At 31.3% G+C, this 17,149-nt stretch overlaps 1 protein-coding gene across 1 annotated transcript in view; it reads left to right on the plus strand.

Annotated features, from left to right (window-relative positions):
* The window catches only part of LOC131844244 (probable serine/threonine-protein kinase DDB_G0282963), a 69,875-nt gene that overhangs the window by 42,382 nt on the left and 10,344 nt on the right, over nt 1–17,149 (plus strand). Inside the window, exon 3 of the mRNA XM_059193076.1 lies at nt 6,028–6,393. Coding sequence (XP_059049059.1) covers nt 6,050–6,393 — 344 coding nt within the window. The 5' untranslated portion in view covers nt 6,028–6,049. The remainder of the gene's footprint in view (nt 1–6,027; nt 6,394–17,149) is intronic.

The following is a 17,149-nucleotide window of genomic DNA, read 5'->3' on the forward strand; positions in this document are numbered from 1 at the left end:
GCAGCAATTCGTTGCAAAGCTGGCAACGTTACAATGAAATCTTGTACAGCCTTGAAACGTGATTTGTTTAGGTGTTTCATAAAAGTGTGTACTAAGTTAATTGTATACAGTCCAGTCTAGACCCGGCTAATAGGCGAGACAAGTGGTTTCTACTCTGACCAATAGTCAATTACTTAATTAATACTCACAATTATACATTGTTTTATTTTTTAAACGTCGTTTTCATTCAATTAAATTCAGGAATTCTCTTTGTTCTTATCTTTATATATATATATATATATATATATATCTTCTTTACATGTATTATCTTTATGTGTGTCTTCGTAAACTTTAGGTGACAACTTAACTCTTTCATCGGTTAAAACTGTATCCAAATCGGTTAAGCCATTTCTAAGACTAGCGCGTTCAAAGGTACAAAGAGACAAAAAAAATGTCTTGGTTATGTGTTCCTGTTGTTTTAAAGCTCTCTAATAATAGTTTTTCTCCTATGGCTCTCATGCATAGACAGCGATCATTTACATTTTTATTATATGTATACACTTTTGCAGTTCATATATTTTGTTTATTGGACAAGTGACGTAGTACGTCAACGCTAACTCAAAATGCGGTTTTACTGGAATCCAATGCAGGTATACAGCGGACTGCCTTTCACGACCAGATGTCTAGCATTCTTGCCTTACAGAAAATAGGTGCGCCGGTAGTATAGTGGAAACATTTTGTATAGATTCAGATAATTGGACAGTAAAATATAAATAGTATGCATAGACACATTCTTTGTTATGCTTGCTAATACTATAAGAATATGAGTCAGTCATTAAATTTATGACCGGCCAATTTATAAACACCGCCTTCCGACGGTCGCTGGTTCGATTCCTCGCACGAGACAAACATTTGTAATTATGAGTATAATTGTTAGTATTGGTCTGGGTGTTTTCTATGTATAATATGTATGTATTACGAAAAAAAATATCTATTTGTATCAGTTATCTAGTATCCGTAACATAAGCGTTAGCTAGTTTGGGTTTAGATGGCGCTGTGTGAATTGTCTTGAGATTTTTATTATTATATGAAATAGGCATATACAATCTGAGGATCCCCTTCATAGATAGTTTATATACCCTAAAATACTCTGAGGACTTGCTGCATGCTGCGTAATTTCTGTACCAATATCTCACTTTTCAAATTAAAACTCAGCTTGGTAATTAACTCTTACTAGGCACCAGAAATAGGCATAGGCGTCGTTGCAAATGATAATGTCAAACATATGCCATATAGATTTTCAGGGGCGGATCGTGAATTTGTGGAACCCTGGACTAAAACTATTTAGGGGCTGACCTAATCCAAACTCAACTAAAAAAATACACGGATCAAAAGCAAGGAACTGGGAATTTCTGGTTCCGTTCGATAGACGCGCGCGTGCATGGGCCTTATGACAGATATGTAATATTTTAGATACTTTTTAATTCTAAATATCGCCTATTAGTTAATTTATTATTTTCTATTTAAGTTGTATTTAAATTTAATAATACTTATTAATTAAATTATCTGCTACATACTTGTTAATTAAAATTACTATTTACGAGTATATAGTAGTAATTAAGTCATTGAGTATTGAAAACTGTTTTCTAATAATCTATGTATTTAAATCATTTTAAACATTCCTATTTATATCTCTAATTCGACACAAATAAAAATGATACAATTATATTCTTATGAATTTTCTATTTATTAATCTGTCATTAAAACTCTCATGTTCAAAAGCCATTCAGAATTGACTTCTATTGTCCGGGTACAACGTCACAGTAAATACCCAGAATTGCAAATATGCATGTGAACCAGAATAATTTCTACAATAGCCAACGATTTAAGTACTTAGGCCTAATGATGGACAATAACTGGCTGTAGATAAATGCCACTATCAACGACTATTCTTCGAAAGACACGTCGTATTATGTATATTCTTTCTGCATGAAGTCATCTTGTTGATTGTAGCGCATGTGCATAGGATGTTTCCGGTTTTGTATTCGCTTTTCTATTTACATTTATTGTTTCTATATTATATAAAGTGTTACCAAATTTCTTCTATTGTATATTATGACAATGATTATGTAGTATTCATGCTTAAGAGCTAAACTATTTTAAAAAATAATTTTACCCCAAAATCACTTCTGTCTACCATTAATTAAATATATAGGTACTAGGCAGTTGTTTATCGACTGATTCTAAATGCTAATTTGCACAAAACGGAATTTTATGTATATATTATTAGGTATTTATTAATATATAAAAAATACAATTTTCTTTAAAAAGAATGCAGATAGTTTGGTTCCACTCTAAATATATAATTTACTACATTAATTAGTACTTATATTTAAAATTTATCTTCCCAGCGGTACTTAAAACTTTAATTTTGTTACAGTATTTTTTACTGAACAGCTGCAGTTTCTAATTAATTACAGTTATGAATAGGATCATACTTAATCACAAAAGTGACTGTTTACATTTACCTCAAGTAACAATTATCTCATATTAATGAAACCGCTAAACATCTTGTCCCATTACCAAGTAAGAGAGAATGAGAAGCTATAAGATAGAACACGGCAACTGGTCACAAACCAAGATATTGTTCTAAATGAAAATGCACGCATGCAGTTTTAACTAAAATGTGTTAAACGGGCATCCTGTGTACACAATGAATGCTACAATAATATTATTGTTTACATGCTTGTTTTCTTTGTCACCTGAAAATGAATCGAGTCGTTGGGTCGAGCGCACGTCAGTAACATGACAGAATCTGTGTAATTCCTTTGCCTGAAAGTGAATTTAAAAGCGAAATGTCATCATTTGTGTCTTTTTCTAATCGGTACAATGTGAGTGAGTAAACAAGATGCCCGGTGGTGGGAACTCAGTAAGGGTCGAGAGGTACAAGAAAAGAGCTCGTACTTCAAGGTCGACGCATGCGCGGTACTACTATACCCGATCTTTGGGTTCAGATCAGCCTAAAAATACTATTAGACACAGGTCAAGGTGAGACTGTGGAAACAACTTTACAATTTGCATGATTTTTAAATTCGTAAAAAACATATTGTAAATATTTTTAATTACTGAATTAATAGATCCAACCGTCATTTTCAATTTTTATTAAATAAAAGAAAATTATTAGCAGATTATGAAAAAATCAAAACATATTTGGAAATTAAATAACATTACAAGATGTAGTGTACTGTACTGTCTTCCTCAAGAATGAAACAATCATATGCCTAATAAACCTAATGTCGACTACTGAACAATGCAGTCCTTATCTTTTGCGTTATTATCTTAATTAAAAGGAAAATAACGAAATACTGTTAGAAGCAAAAAATACTTTTTAGATTTTTCAAATTTTAATGTTTATCAATTATTATGTTTGTCAATATTGGAAATGGAGAGATTATTTCTAATCAATTTTACCTACATAATATATAAAGTACTATACAGTATATAAAATATTCTGTAAGTAAATTGCTTACCTCTAGGTAAGTCCGCCATGTGCTCTTTTATTTTTATATATGTGCATTAAAGTTTTAATAAATAAAAAATGAATAAATTTATATACTTCTATTTGCACTATAATTGAATGTTACATGTATGTTTATTAGCTGTTGTCCTTACTCCTAATAAAACAGACATCGTGTCACCAACAAGGCAATCTACCTCTTACTACAACAAAACAATGACCCGAGGGTCAAATAATTAGGACCTCATCACAGAGTAAAGAGTAGTATCGAGTATAGAACGTACAATGTACGAAAAATGTAAATTTTATAACAGATTTTATAATTCTCTAGTTATTCTATTCTTTAACATTCTGAAAACATTGATTAAAGAAATGATACCAATGGTATAAAATTTTGTTGGTGTACTTGTTAGGCCGAGGTCTAACAATCTGTAACCACTAGATAGAGAAGAACTTTACTAACATTAGATTAGAAAAAAAATCTAATAAACGGGCTATTGATGCCATAATAAACATTTTTATTATTATTAATAATACATAAATGAAGTGTCAGAATAAAACGTATTGAGTTACCTGTGAGCGCTTATTACATTGTTAAAAAAAATAAAGATAATCAAGTTAGAACTGGTTATTATAGGCTTTTAAATCTATGTCTAATATTGATAAAATGTCTGTCTACTTAATTTATAATTGTGAACTTGATTTTGAACTGACTTTTTTGGTCACAGACAGATATATCTTAAAGAACTTAGGCTTGTATAATTCTAAGAATATTATGTTTATATAATTATTTTGCTCGTCCAAGCGTAAATATATAATTAATTAATACATGGTTACAAATATTTAAGCTTACGGGAAAAAATACATGATTATCTTAATCTTTAAATTATTAATCGCAACAAATTCCTTTACCTGTCGGAATGTTTATAAACATTTGGAGTATCAGTGAGGGCTTTAACGATTATTACACGCTAAGGAATTCATGTTTTGTCTTAATTGCGGTGTGCATTAGGTAAACGACATTGGGGTTTGTTTGGAAATATCATACAATGTGGCATGAAATTGTTGCTAAATTGCCTAATATTACTATTACCTTAAATGTAATTAAATTTACATTGTCTGACTGAAACTGATAGACCAAATTGGACACTATATTTTATTAATATTATAAACGCAAACATCCATACTCTTTGTGAGTATGGATGTTTGATGAAACTTTACAGTAATATATAGCTTATACACCAGAATAACTTATAGGCTATAAATTCCACGCTGGTGAAACCACGAGCACAGTTAGAAGTTTAAATAATAATTTCATATTCACATTCAGTTAGTAGTTATATTTCGTTAGTTAGTTATATTCTTACTTCAAGTAATGATTGTTGCCGAATTTAGACTTTAAAAAAATATTTGATAACTATTCTGACAACCCAAGACGGTACAATTAGTAGAAATATTATAAAGACGCAAATTATATGGAAATGTCATAGAATACAACTTATACTATACGTTTATAAATCTTAACAATCTACAACAATATAATAAAGTCACATAGTTGACACATAGAGAACAAACAAAATGATATAATTTAGTAGTTTTCTGGGGTTGTCAGGGACATTGTCTATCTTTTATCTTAAAAATAGTACTCCTAGTAAGACTACGCTTAGTCGTAAAATGTAACACACAGAAAAACATAGTTTTTCATATATAAAAATTAAGCATAAAATAATATTATTGTGCTGTAATTAAATAGTCATTTAAATAAAATGCGACTTCACACAGTTCACACCATACATTTAATTTAGCTGTTCCGGGCATTTCACGATACACTGTCATTCTGTAAAATACAGAGAGTAGAGAACACCATTGACTACAAACGTTACACATATCCTTGACCAAGAACAATAATATAAAAGAAGTAAGAGAAAAGCGACACAGAAAATAACACATTTCCTATATCCAAAGTGAAAACACGGGGAAAAACTTACTTTTTAATGTTATTAATTAACAATTACTATTTTCAATTGAGAAGCACTTACCTGTGTCTTAGATACTTACGTATAATTCAACCACAGCTTTATTTGTTGTATTATTTTTGTCTGACAAATGTCGACCAAACCGAGACTAATTTCATCTTGTGGTTATTTATTTGGAGCAATTGAAAGACGAACTGTCTCTTTTATCTATTAGATGAAGTGGCTAAAAACATTTGCTACTTCCTGGAATGTAATATATATTTTTATGATAAATTATGGAATGGTGTACTCACATACGCTACACACTGAGAGGGCACCAGTGAACGATTATTCGATGGGTGAATATAATAAAACACAAACCAAGTTTTTAAATTTTTGAAGAAATCACGCAACATATATATATAGGCCAATTCATATTTTGTACTAATGAAAATTGTATATTATTTCAACACATAAATTTTATGTATATCCATATATAATATGTTAGTGCTTTAAATTTAAAACAATGTACCTTTAACATAGAATATGAAATAAACGTAATATATATCTTTACAGATGTCAGTCCGCTCCAAGAATAATGGATAGTAACAGTAGATCGGCGTCCCCGCGAGACCCTCCGAGACCCCAGCACCGACCACCGTCCCCGCCTTCGCCAACTGCCTTCGACAACCGCGCTTACCAGCACGACGAGTCAGACCCAAACCACAATGATTCTTTCACTTCTAATGGCCCACAACAAAATGGTCACACCAAGGAACCAAACGGCGACACCAAAACATTGGAAGCGGTGAATCTTGAACTGATAAACTTAACTCCCAAGAATGGAAACGCTAAGAAAAAAGACGTGGAGGTCGATATGAGTACCACAAATCCATATGATGAATATTTCGTTCCGGTCAACGAGCACAGGAAATATATGAGGTATGTTGTTCATTTCCTCATTTTTTATAGCAAACTAAAAAAATATTTTATTGCATATTTAATTAGTGTCGAAATTTGCAAATGCAACAACAACCTAGATTTTAATCAAATTTTTACTATGCATAGCTATGGTAATATTCCATAGGTACCTACTTGCAAATCTCTGGAAATAACTGTTTCCTTATTTTGAATAATGACAAATCTCATTATGTATTGAGCACATACATACATACACTAAAAATTTTCTGTTTTTTTTTATGTAATTGTAAAGGCAAACAAGCTTACGGCCTACCTGATCTCAACCTTCAACCGAAATATATCTTACAAAGCAACCTTAGTTTAGTTAGAAACTAAAGTAGACAACTTTTTACTATCTCAGTAAATTGCATTTATTTCTCAAATATCAACAGCAATTAAATGTAAATAGAAGTACACTGCTCTGAATTATAATGAATCCTCATTACTCGTAATACTTTTTACTATCATAAAGAGTGAATAAATAAATAAATAGAGCTAATAGTGCTTCAATTAATGAATAATAGCGTCTCAATCATTGTAATAGAATACTAGAAGGTGTACGTACCAATATACACTAAAAAGGCCGTCAAAGTGTTACGCTCGTAATCGTTTTCGAATGAACAATTGATGTTTATCTATCGGTATACCGTTTCAGCACCGGTATTCTGTAGTTCTTCCTATCTCGATTTTTTATAGTATCTAAAAAACTGTATGAAGTCGCTCCACCAAAGTGCTCATTCATTCCACTCGATACAAAATGATTGTGATCGTTACATTTGATTCACGTGAGAATCGTGGTCTCTGTGAAATCACTTTGATTAGATGAAATATAAATACTCTACCTTCTCTGATATTTGACTTTTTGTCTTTAAAAGGGACCGATGTTATTGTAGCGCGGTGGTATCACCGCACTACTGTAGTGTTATATATAATGTGATGAGGTCTCGCTACATAATATATTATTTATTGTAGTATGTAGTTAGTATAGCGGTGAAATGATTGTACTATTTATTGTACATTAGTAAATTTATTAAATAGTAAGCTACATATCTTATTAGTAACGCGTACATTCGACGTGATTAAATCTATGTTATGTGGAGAGGTAAGCTACTAATAAAAGGGTCTCAAGTGATAACAAAAATATTACAAGTGTAGGCACACTATGAATTGGGGTTATCAGTTCATAAAATAGAAATATGGTAACATATTAAGGGTATGTCTCAATATAATTTGCAACGTCATGATTCTGTTCATCTTATATATAAAATTCTCGTGTCACAGTTTTCGTTCCATACTCCTCCGAAACGGCTTGACCGATTCTCATGAAATTTTGTGAGCGTATTGAGTAGGTCTGAGAATTGGCCAACATCTATTTTTCATCCCCCTAAATGTCAGGGGTAGTCCAACCCCTATTTTTTTTTTTATTTTAAGGCAAAACAACGTTTGCCGGGACAGCTAGTATATATATATATTTGTTACCACTTTCCATCAGGTTAGCCATCCTCTCATTTGCTATTACTAATTCATAAAAAAAAAGAAGACCTGACATCAAAAAGAAGATATTCTCAAAATTCATGGAGTTTGCTTTTTTTAAATCCAAACTTACCTTATTGTAGGTGTTCTCGTAGCAAGTTTTTAAAGTGCTGGCAGGAAAACGACATTTTCCTTCAAATTACACTAAGTACCTACTTTTAAAAAGATATTGCAAGTCACTGATAAACAATGATACCTATCGAATTACAACATAGATCCAACTATAAAACCATGGATGAATTTAAACAATTCGCTGCAGATCCAGTGATCTAAGCTGTTCTGCTTCAATAATATCTTAATTATTCCCAAATAGAACATTGTCCTTGAGGGCCTTAGCCCCGGCGTGAAATTAGCAAAAATGGTTCTTGTACTTGCAAAATAACCATGACACGTTCTGCTCGATGACACACGAACGAGAAGTGAACCGAAACTGGGCTTTTGTTGTTAAAAGTGCAAAGCCATGTAATTAATGGAAGTCATCAGGCCATATGATGTACTTAAGATTTAACAGTAAACACCTATGTTTAACCTGTGGTGCTTTAACACTGATGGGACTAACACTACTACTATATTTGTACCACACTAGACGTACCCCGTGGTTTCCATTATAAACCTAATATGTAGGACCGTCCAACCGAGGGATGAGTTGTGGTCTACTGAGATACAGACTTCGTGCCTAGTTTTCAGTTCCCAGGCTCATACAATCACAAATTGTATATGAAAATAATTTAAGACCTGGATATGATTGTGGCTTAATAAATTTATAATAATTATAACTTTTTTTGACTTAACTCATTCTATTTTTTCTCTATATGTTCGACTACCAAAGATCGTAGCCTGATGTTTAGTAGTCTGTATTCCTATACCTCAACGAATTGGACTGAGCTAGCTAAATACAAAAAAAGTATATATATAATTCGCCTCGTGATTTCAAAGATTAGCGCGCGTTCAAACTTTTTGGAATTATTCTATTATTAATGTTGATCACAAAGACCACATATATCGTGTACAGAATGGCACATTGTTTTATATTGCATAAAAAGGCTTGCCTTGAGTATTAAATTCTGTTATCAATCTGTTACTAATTCAAAAATTACAATTATTTTGTAATAAAGTCTCACGATACCAACGTTAGCTCTAAAGGTTAGATTTTCGACGTAACCTTCTTGTAAATACCACAATTCTATACTCTGTTCTCAAATAGCTAAAGCTCTCATCATGGTGTACATAATAAACAATTTTGGTATGTCTTATTAAATAATTATGCATAAAATTAACAAATACTTATAGCTAGAATTTCAATTTGAATATCCATTATAATACCTAGTATCTGTTTGTATGGCTAATTTTGATGTAGACATGATCATATTGTTTACTAAATACCTTATGATAAACATTAAAACGTCAAATCTACGTATTTTAGCAATTGATTGTCATTATGATAATTATTCTATTCTTACGACTTATTTTCTTGATTTAAAAGAATCTGTAATAATTAAAACGGGTTTCTTCGTTTTTATTAATATATTAATAAGAATAATTATGAATGGTCGTGATTTCTAATCTGGCATATACAAAAACAGCTTTGTAACTCTCGGAAACATCGAGAAGTAACCAGAAGCTAATCCAGGAGACGGTGATTGGATCAACCACTGTTATTTTACATACCGAGCGAAACGCATGATAAGTCATAATAATTAATGTAAATAATCTTAGACAATTAACACAGTGCCATCTAATCCCACGGTAAGCAGAGCTTGTGTTATCGGAACTAGACAACTGATCTAAATACTTAATTTTTTTTAATACGACCAGTCTGATACAAACAATCATATTCCCAAATACAAATGTTTGCACCGTGCTAGGAATCGGACCCGTGACCATCGGAAGTAAAGCGGTATGCTAAACCGCTAGACCACCGAGTCCGTCGATACAACAGGTAATGCATTCACCGTGAAGTATTTCAATGACTTTATAAGTTGAATATCAACACATATGCCACACATGGCTTAAAATCACTTTCCCAGACGTTTACTTTCTAAGTTATGGCAGCATCATCACATCGTACAAATTTTACGGCTAATTACGATTACTCAATCTAACATATTCGACTCGATTCAATCGATTATATCCGATTAGGCATACTCGTTAGCACGTCACTTACGCAAGCTTCGCTGAATTCCCAGCACTTCAAATACCAAACATTGTTAAACAAGGGACTATTTTTTGCAAATTACTAAGATTGGCAAATAAGCTGACGGACCATATTACGGTACGAACAATAAACCATAGATATCATAGATTAGAATTTGATATTTAACTTATATAGGACTGACAACTTTTAGATTTAGATAATTGCAATAATTATTTCTATTTGCGTACATAAACTAGAATTTAAGCTGATACAAACTGTTATTGAAAGAAAAATGATGGAAAGTGGTAATTCAAAATATTGTAATATAAAGTAGATTAAAGAAAAACTTCGAGTCGTGTCATATCTACATTTAAAGACTATAACGGAAGATCCTAATAAGTGACAAAATCGCGAGTCTTTAATTATAAATGAAAGAAGTATACAATTAACCCTTAATATAACGACCTTCCATATGAAACTGACTGTACCTTCTTAGATTTTCTAAGTCACATTTTGTATACATACATTAAATACAGGAATGATTATTATATAATAATTTGAACTAAACTTGCATAAATTTTGCTATTAGGTACTTATTGATTCCATACTCATCCTTAGAGGCATCTATGGAATGTAGTTTGAAACAAAAATGTAGGATTGTAAGTACATACTTGAATAAATTTGTACATTTGGTGTGTTTACGAGACTCGAATATTTTACTTAGCTACTAACTTTAAAATATCTAATATCCTTTTAATTTACTAACCATCCCCGTGGTGACACACACGTGACATTATAGGCTATGTGTTATTTTAAAGTATAAGCTATATTTCTGTACAGTTAAAATCCATTAAATAGTTTTTCCGTGAAAGAGTAACAAACACGCATCCTTCCAGCCACACTCGCAAACTTCCACATTTATAACATTAGTAACGATTTATTTAAGACTACTTAAGCCCGTAACTTCCTACCAGTATAACATTTGTTTATTTGTAAATCGATTAAAATTAAAGAAATTTTAAGTGAAGCTTACCACATACTTAGTTACCCCAAATAGACCCAGCTGTTCCCGAGATTAGCTTGTTTGAGCAATCGAGTTTGAACTCGCAAACCAATAGACAAGAATTCTATAAATCATTGTTTTCTATTACGTTAATAAATTATCATATATATTCCATATGCAATCAGTTACATTTTTATTGTAATAATATGTGTGCATAGGTAATATTAACAAAATGTCGCGGAACTATGAGACATTAGTAAAAACTTTATAACAACTAATTAGAAGTAGGTACTACTTAACCCAATGTTTCATTACATTTATGCATACAATAAACTTAGAACAAATTATTCTCTATTCAAAAATTGACGTTGGAATTCGAAACGGTTATGTAATTGAAATTCAAATACGCCATAAAAGCTTTATTTATCAATCCGGAAAATGTCGCGCGTGTCTTTGAATTGCGAATTAATTCCTACGCACATAAATGCCTGTGTATTAAATCTACGCCTATGAATATATCTGTTTGTTCATATAATATAAAATACTAATATATATCTTTGTTCATTTTACTTATAATAATATTATAAACGCGGATGTTTGTCAGTGTGCATAGATGGATATATGTTTGTTATTCTTTCACGTAAAAACTACTCAATGGATTGTAATGAAACTTTACAATAGTATATATAATACTTCAGAATAATACATTGGCTATAAATTTCTAACAGGTGAAACCGAGGGCATGTATATAATATAATGTAAATTTATATTACAAATGTATATTAGTATAATACATATAAGAAATTACAAATTTTATATATTTGTAATAAAAATGTACTCCATTCGATCGCACAGATTATTAAACAATAGCTTAATTTTTTAATTTTTATTTATTAATTCGTAACTATTGAAAAAACAAGTGTATGATTTAATATTTTTTTATTGTTTAGATACAAATTTCATTACGAAGTTCCAATATGACGTCTAGCATATAAGCATATCGAGACTTTGTATAACGATCTGTCTAAATGCTAAATCATGTAATTGTGCTTTGCAAGCTTTCCAAGCTGAGTTCCGGTGCAAAGGGTGAGAGCTTAGCAGTTATTATCTATATTGTCTACGCCTAAGAGGTCCACTATAATGATCATGTAGGATACCCATGGAACTGCTCGTATACATTGCCAAAATTTACCATTTTCAATCAGCCAAAACGTTATCTTATTTGTCATTCCAATTTAAAAAATAATGTACAGTACATAATATATTTTCTAACAACTAACGACCTCATTACTAGAATGTAGCATGTCAGGTGGGGCTTCAAGGGATGCCATTGCGGTTATTTGCTGGAAAATTGTCCAAAATTGGCTACCTAAGATAAAATCATTTCTATCCTTTTATTCACCACTCCATAAACATAGCACAGGCAAGAGCATCATTCCCTCGTTATTGACAAAAAACAACCATAGCTATAACAAAAGAATTATCTCTGTGCATCCACCCTTGTCTTCCCGCCCGCTGCTGCTGGCTAAGTTACTACGCGTAAGTATAATTAATTTCCTACAAACAGAAGGTCAACGGTGTTGTTTCGCTATAAAATCATAGACAAGGTTATCTTCTCCATAACTACACGGAAACCGGTCACAGTTTACAAATTGTTTCCTTTCTATAATTGAGATATTTTCTTTTTTAAATATTAAATAATAAATTTACATGTCATTATGTAGTTTATCTAATTGCAAAAAATATTCAACTTGTTTCCGTAAATAAATTAAAAATAATTACTTGTTTAACGGGCTACTACTTTTATTTTAAGATAAATTTCTGGGCGACACTCCACGGCTTTGTGTTGACCATTTAAAACTATTAGATAACAAAAGTACGGAAACAATTAAAATAGTGAAACACAGGTTGTTTATACATTGTTGTTTACAATGCTACGATATATTCCAGAAAATATCCAAAATAGCATGTACATTTAGAGATTAACTTGCTATGTCTAATGAATTTATTGTAGATGGAAGTAATCCGTTGAACTATATTTTGAAATGAACACTACGCAATGTCTTTGACAATTCTGCTCCGATTTAGATGATAATTTTGCAATCAATGATTTAAACTAATCTTTGTACTATACCGATTCCGTCACCAGTAAACTCAATTTATTTTTAATTTTATATTATTCACTGTAAAATAAAATACATAAGTTTATGGTCATGGTATAGTTTCCTAAATACTAATGTTTACTCCATAGAATACAATGGATAAAAATGTTGACTAGCTACAGATTTATACTTCTACATTTTTTGTATGAACATTCCGTATACTTGTTGTCGGTACATGGTGTAAACCACGACACTCCCAAACTTAACAATGATGGCAAACAAACTTTCACTTGTAGGAGAATGCCTAAAGATTCGGAGAGCCTCTCTATCCCACGTGTTACATGTTAGCCCGGAAATAAAAGGAAGTGCTCTCGACGACACTAACATCAAGCAATTATGCAAGGCATTGCATAAGGCACGCGCCCAGTTCAGCCTATACAAAAGTGACTAGATCACAGCTTACAGTAAATAGAGTACATTTTGCACTATTGATATTTTTTTCATGGGCATATTTATTAGATCAGTCGTGGATAAAATTCCCGTACTATGCAATTTTGGTTTATGTGGAATAGAAAAAATTTGACAACCTATCCGATGGCAAGTGATACCTATTTTCTACATACAACTGCAACACCTTGGACATCACGTTATCATACAACACTCTTTGTACGTCCCTTCATCCCTTATGCATTGCCAATCGTAAGTAGTATCACAAGTATGGAATACAGCAAGACCCATATAGACGTCTTGAACACAATCTTAGATAATTAATTTTCTTATATCTGTTTATATTAGTGTCTATAGTTTGACTGTTTTTATATTCTATGTGTGTGTTTACGTAAAAGATATAGGTAAGTCTGCCTATCAGTTGTCTAGTACCTAGAAAGTTTGCTTGAATTGATGCACTTATTAAGCACCTATTATGTAGTTATACAACGTTTAATAACAAACAGAGAATTCTGCCATTTTGAGTTTTAAGGTCGATTATAAAACAATGTATTAGATTTATAATTCGAGTAATTTGCGAAATCATTATAATCTAATAGAAACAACAGTCCATATCCTTTAATATCAATCAATTTTGGTAATAATCGAAGCGAATTGATGTATATTTCCATTAATTACGGGATATATAAATTTCATACCTTCTAATTACTAGAAGGAAGTCTCTTGTTTTGTGGTTGTGTAACAAAATTCTTTACCAGTCAAATCCGGCTAACAGCAAACTAACACGGACTATTCAAATAAATAACCGGTGAACTATTGTTATACCAATATGTTTCTAAGAATGCCTTTGCATATTCAATACGGCAAAACAAACCAACGGTGTCGACTAAAAAGAAATTCAAAACAATACACAAGATAATGCCCATACCTGAAATATCTTTTTTAGTTCAGTTTAGGAATCCGTTCGGATAGCTGTCACTGTCACATATTTGTGTTACTTGAAGCAAATACTTTCATAAACAAGTGGGTAATGCATGCATTTAGAATGAATCCGAACTACTCTTTACCTTACCTATTAGTAGTAAGTAAACACATAGCACAACTACCCGTAGTAGCAGCTTCTATATTTATATTTATTGTATATGTGTGTTATTTTAGTGTAAGCATTATAAATGTATTCATTACTGTATCATTCTCTATAGGTATTCAATCCACTATCAAACACCGTTGGGACAGACAGAAATACCATTCCATTATGATTCATACAAATGTATGTTATGTATGAATTTATAAGATAACATATTTAAGTAAAACGTCAATATTTCTCTCCACTCTTTTTGACTATTGGCTACCAACGGCCTCGGTAGTCTGGCGGTTTAGAACAGCGCTTTACTTTCGATGGTCGCAAGTTCGAATCGATTGCTCGCACGGCACAACATTTTTATTCATGAATAGGATGCTTTGTTAACTTAAATGAAAATTTCATTCTGAATATTATTATTCAAGTAATTGCGGAATTATTTTTGTATATTGCGCCAAAATTGGTCACATCATGGTTTAATTTAAAATTTTATTGGACTATTAAGTATTGTATCAGTTGTCTAGTACCCATAACACAAACTCTGCCAATCTTTGGACTGTAGATTGTGTTGTGTGAATTATCCTAGGTTATTATTATTATTAATAAATATAAATTTGACATTTATGAACCTAGTACTTGCAATTAGTCATATCTTTCCTAATAATATACGGGAGTACCAGGATTTTCTATAGATATGACACAACGTAATAACCCAAAAATATAATCCACTGACATCACCTTACTATTTAGGCAAAAAATCTTTTGGCGTATTTATTTTCGTGAGAAACGCGTAATAAGATATTTCAATATTATTATACTTACCACACAAGTTGATTAATTAAATAAGTAGGTAGTCTTATATGTATTTTGTATTTCTTGTTTATTTTAAATCTGTGAAGTAAGGCAAAGGTTTCTCGACCATACTGCTGATTTTCGGTAGGTATATGATCTAAATAATTGGTTTTTTAGTTTTATTTGAAATTTAGATTAGAAATCATTTGATTTCGGTATTATTTTACTGATTTTACTTATACTCGTACAATGGGCTACAACTAACGCTATAAATAAACCATTATTTGCATAAATAAATACTGTTTCTTCTAGATATTTACTATTCAACGCATCTACTAAGTTGAATAAGCAAATACATAAGTATTTGCTTATTTGCGTCATATGTATAATGTTATATGTTTTCTACAATAAACCCAACTGTGCAAGTTAAATAAACTAAAATAAAAAAAAAAATATTTATCAATTTCTTCTAAATATAAATGAACTCTTTGCAATGAATATTGAAATATGTAACTTAATAACCTAATAAGCAATAAGTATACTGTAACCTTTTCATAATACCTGCGGTGACTTTATCATGTCATCTCCAATCAATAGCTAATACGATATGACGAAACGTAGGAATTCCACTAAACAAAGCCCAGCAACAATAACATGTCACACCAGTTTTGTAACACTGATATTTCGGTTCATTCATAATGGCATGCCACCACTCATTAGATACTCGCTTGCCCAATGAGTAGAACGATCGAATGCGTGGGAAACTAGGTCGTAGTACTCCTAGCATGGATCAGTTACCGACTGCATTCGGCCGGTGCATACTTTTAAATGATTCTTAATTTAAAAACTACGCACCGTATTTACTATTTTTACTATTCTCGATAATATTTTTAAAACGTAACGTGAAAATGAAATTTTAAAAATATTTTTGAAATTTTATTTTTGCACGATTTGTTTATTTCATTACTGGGAATTTAATGAAGATTATGAGAAAGATGGTAGGTATAAGAAGTGAGTAAGCTCAGATATGACGGCTGATAAGGAATGAGTAGAAGAACATTGCATACTGCGCCGACCCCAAATAATGGGATAAAGGCAAGACTATAATGACGGGAATTTAATGAAGATGATTTCCGTATGACTTCATAAAATTGTCGCATAATAGGAATACATATATATAATAGATTCCTTACATTGTTATGAAAATTTTACTACTTTAAACTTAAAACAAGTCTAGTTAGTTATTATGAAGACATATAAATATTAAAAAATCAAAAGTGTCTAACAAACAGATATCTGTCTGTTTATTAAGTCACCAAAAACAGGTAGTAATATATATATGTAATTTATTTGTAGTCTTTTTATACAAGGTACCTAAGTTTACAGCAGCCAATACACTTGTTGGTCGTTGTACCGTAAAAACCTATATCTCAAATAGTCACTAAGTACTTGTTTACTATTATTATACCTATACCTGTTTACTACTATTATTATATTCTATGTTTTGAGACAAGTTTCAGTAATTTTGCTATTTCTTTAAACCGGAATTTAGCATCAAACTGCTAGACAACATGAATTAAGGCATACAAATACCCTAATTAGATTCATAAATAAATTGTTCGAAAGAACGATTCATACCACCACAA

The sequence above is a fragment of the Achroia grisella genome, unplaced genomic scaffold (assembly GCF_030625045.1).
Source record: "Achroia grisella isolate CSIRO2021 unplaced genomic scaffold, CSIRO_AGI_Agris_v1 utg402, whole genome shotgun sequence".
NCBI classification, from domain to species: domain Eukaryota; kingdom Metazoa; phylum Arthropoda; class Insecta; order Lepidoptera; family Pyralidae; genus Achroia; species Achroia grisella.